At 42.1% G+C, this 3,532-nt stretch overlaps 1 protein-coding gene across 4 annotated transcripts in view; it reads left to right on the forward strand.

Moving 5' to 3' along the window:
• The window catches only part of oplah (5-oxoprolinase, ATP-hydrolysing), a 14,051-nt gene extending 10,519 nt beyond the window's left edge, over positions 1–3,532 (forward strand). For 3 of the 4 annotated variants that reach the window (XM_032504140.1, XM_032504139.1, XM_032504142.1), the window contains exons 21-28: positions 508–692; positions 803–949; positions 1,039–1,173; positions 1,346–1,495; positions 1,660–1,817; positions 1,906–2,066; positions 2,431–2,528; positions 3,082–3,532. In XM_032504140.1, the coding sequence (XP_032360031.1) occupies positions 508–692; positions 803–949; positions 1,039–1,173; positions 1,346–1,495; positions 1,660–1,817; positions 1,906–2,066; positions 2,431–2,528; positions 3,082–3,234 (1,187 nt within the window). In that variant the 3' untranslated portion in view covers positions 3,235–3,532. Of the gene's footprint in view, positions 1–507; positions 693–802; positions 950–1,038; positions 1,174–1,345; positions 1,496–1,659; positions 1,818–1,905; positions 2,067–2,430; positions 2,529–3,081 lie in introns of those variants that run through there. The other variant, XR_004327533.1, reaches the window with a different exon arrangement.

The following is a 3,532-nucleotide window of genomic DNA, read 5'->3' on the forward strand; positions in this document are numbered from 1 at the left end:
GGATACCCAGGACTCGGTTTACACCTATTGCCATTTCTAGCCACAGGGGGCCCATAGGCAGGCTGGGGGAACGCATATTAATGATAAAAAACATCATACAGTGAAAATTTCATGCCATGGGACCTTTTTTAACAAGAAAAATAAAGGTGTGGGGTGAATTACTCAACTTGCGCAAGGTTTCTCTTTAATTATACTAATTTTGCATATTGAAGTGAACGCAAACTAGAGGCTGGAAGGCCGATATCTAAAAACTCACTGCATGCTTTGGGAAAAAGTCAACAATTATCTTGAGTATATAGTTAATGAGTGAAAACATGCAAAACCACCAGACAGTATGGTCCTCTAAGAAGATCTCGGAAATCAACATGAATCCAACATACACCGTTTGTTATCTTACTAAACATTCACATTACTTTATCCAATTTTACTTCCCATAATGCCTTTCTCTTTGTCTCTTTTCCCCCCACTGGATTCCTCTCTTGCCTTTTCTCTCTATCTCCATATCAGCTGTAACTGAAGCTCTGATGGCTCCGGCCTTGTACCCAGACTCTTCTGGAACTCGTAATCTCCATGACAACCTGTCAGACCTGCGGGCTCAGGTGGCAGCCAATCAGAGAGGCATTCAGCTGGTGGGGGAGTTGATTGACAGCTACGGGTTAGCTGTGGTCCAGGCCTACATGGGATACATTCAAGTAACTATGGCTGCAAGGGACAGAAGAAAAACAAAATACTGTTACTGTGCAAAGTAGTAATAGTTAGTGCTGCTGGTGTTGTGATGCTACAGCCTTAATTAATGTTTCAGAGTAATGCAGAGCTGGCAGTGAGGGACATGCTGAGAGACTTTGCACGTCGTCGACGGCAACAGACTGGCTCCTTGGTGGTGGAGTCAGAAGATTTCATGGATGATGGGACCGCAATCAGACTGCAGGTTCAGATAAGTGAAGAAGAGGTGAGCAGGGAGAATCCTCTCAGGATAATCCAAAGGTTTTGTCTTGCACAATGAACTGATCAATTTATTTAAAATCTCCACCACCACAGGGCAGCGCGGTGTTTGACTTCACAGGGACGGGAACAGAGGTTTGGGGGAACTGCAATGCTCCACGCGCCATCACCCTCTCTGCCCTCATCTACTGCCTGCGCTGCATGGTCGGACAGGACATTCCCCTTAATCAGGTAAAGTGGTTTATTCTAGAGTCCTGGGTGGGTTTTATGTTTTATGTTTAAGGAATGTTTTGTAATTTTTCCTGCACTTGAAAATGAATTTGACTGCTTAAAAAATGATATTCATTTACATACAGTTTGTGTTATTCAGTTGTTTCGTTTTCCTGTCTTTTTTCGTATCCAGGGCTGTCTTGCACCAATCAAAGTCATCATACCCCCTGGCTCAATCCTTCAGCCTTCCCAGAATGCAGCTGTGGTTGGAGGAAACGTCCTCACATCCCAGAGAGTGGTGGATGTCATCTTTAGGGCATTTGAGGTGTGCGCTGCTTCGCAGGTAAGAAAAACTGGTTTTGTACATTTAAAATAAAAAATCCTTCTCAGGTAGTTTAGCCAAATTAATTATGATAAAGCACTAAACATCTTAATTGGTAAATTGATCTATGTATTGGATTTCTTTGTGTTATTTTCTTATTTATTGTCCTTTCCTCTTTCCATCAGGGCTGCATGAACAACATTTCATTTGGCAATGAGAGTATAGGTTACTATGAGACAGTTGCCGGGGGAGCAGGGGCGGGACCAGGCTGGAACGGGCGGAGTGGGGTTCATAGTCACATGACCAACACCCGCATCACTGACCCCGAGATTCTGGAGAAGAGGTCAGACATGGATTTAAGTTTTGGTGTCCAGTAATAATGTTTGTAATAGTATTGATCTGAATGTTGCTGCTGTCCATCCCGTGTTCAGGTATCCCGTCATTTTAGAGCAGTTCTCTCTGCGACCCGGCTCAGGAGGTGCAGGAAAATACAGTGGTGGAGACGGTGTGGTGCGGAAACTTCTGTTCAGGAACACGGTGGTTCTGTCTGTTCTGACCGAGAGGCGATCCACCCGGCCCTACGGCCTGCAGGGTAAACTCAGACCCTTTAAACCTGCCGGCAAAAGTCCTAATCAGCCATTTTCATGTTTTTATATTATTTGGTCTTGAAATGATAGTAGTTTTATTCAGTCATCATAAAAACAGTAAACAGTGACTGAAAGGATTAGGCTGAAGCTGATATATGCCGATTCTATGGGCTTATGGATACATTGATAAAAATCTACCCACCTCAAAGGTAAAGGGAAACAAAACAAGATACAAGTAAAGAAACAAGAAAATGAACTACATTTGTAGCCCTCAAAAATAGTATTGCAAACCATGTTCTTAAAAACCAAAAGCATTTTGCTTATTGACTGGGGACACTCTGTCCTGTGTAACCTCTCTCTGCTGGTCAGGTGGTGAGGACGGAGCAGCAGGGCTGAACCTGCTTCACAGAGCAGACGGCCGAGTCCTCAACCTGGGAGCCAAAACCAGCATCAGCCTTCAGCCCGGGGTGAGATGTGTGAAAGAAATACTATCAAGAATTAATCATAGATGGAGCCCCCCCCCCTTTCCTGTCTACAACAGTCCAATCAATTAAAGGCTGAAATGCCCAAAACATAAAATAATAAAAATAATAATAATCAACCATAGTAATACTAAAGTAAATTTTGATATGTTGCATGAAAAAATAGTTTCCATTCCAACATAACAGTGTTATTTGCATCACTATGCTTCTGTTATCAAAAATACCTGACAGCAAACATATTTAGATGACTTAAAATATGAAAATATAATGTGCTGAATTACTATGAACTTATTTATTAAATAACTTCTGCGGTTTGTTAAATAGTGTCCTATGTCTTGTTAAAAATGAGGCACAAAAGAAAACTTGTTTGTAAACTAGCCTGAAAATATAATCTATGTATATTTCAAATATGGTCCAGCACTCTCAACCTAATCCGAATACACATTGGCTAATCCTTTAGAATTGTAATGGGGTGACTGTTAGTATAAAGTGATTAGTGAGCGGATTCCTCTCTCTGGCTGTGTGTCTCCCCCTACAGGACATGTTCTGCCTCTACACCCCTGGAGGAGGGGGATACGGAGGAGAGGAGGATGCGGACAGAAGACCCCAGACGAAGCGCAGGCGCTTGAATGAGTCTTTCCCTGAGAGAGGCAGCGTCTTTGAATACCGAATGGCACAAGAGGGAGTGTGAAAACAAAAAAAGAAAGAGAGGGAGAGTAAACAGACAACCCAGAAGAGGAGAAGAATGAAAGAGGTAGGGAAATAACAGGAACTCCAGCAGAGGGAGAGATGGAAAGATTGTTTAAAATGATCAAAGAAAACAGTGGGAAGAGCATAATACTGAATGAGGAAGGAACATGCTACAGTTAGAAGGGGAAAATATTTCAAGATGTAGACTAGAAACACTTGTTATCTATCATCATTGGCACATTTACAGAAATGTTGATTAATGTGTGTTGTCCTTCATAAGTAAAAAATACAAATACACA

The sequence above is a fragment of the Etheostoma spectabile genome, chromosome 22, assembly GCF_008692095.1.
Source record: "Etheostoma spectabile isolate EspeVRDwgs_2016 chromosome 22, UIUC_Espe_1.0, whole genome shotgun sequence".
In the NCBI taxonomy this organism is placed as follows: domain Eukaryota; kingdom Metazoa; phylum Chordata; class Actinopteri; order Perciformes; family Percidae; genus Etheostoma; species Etheostoma spectabile.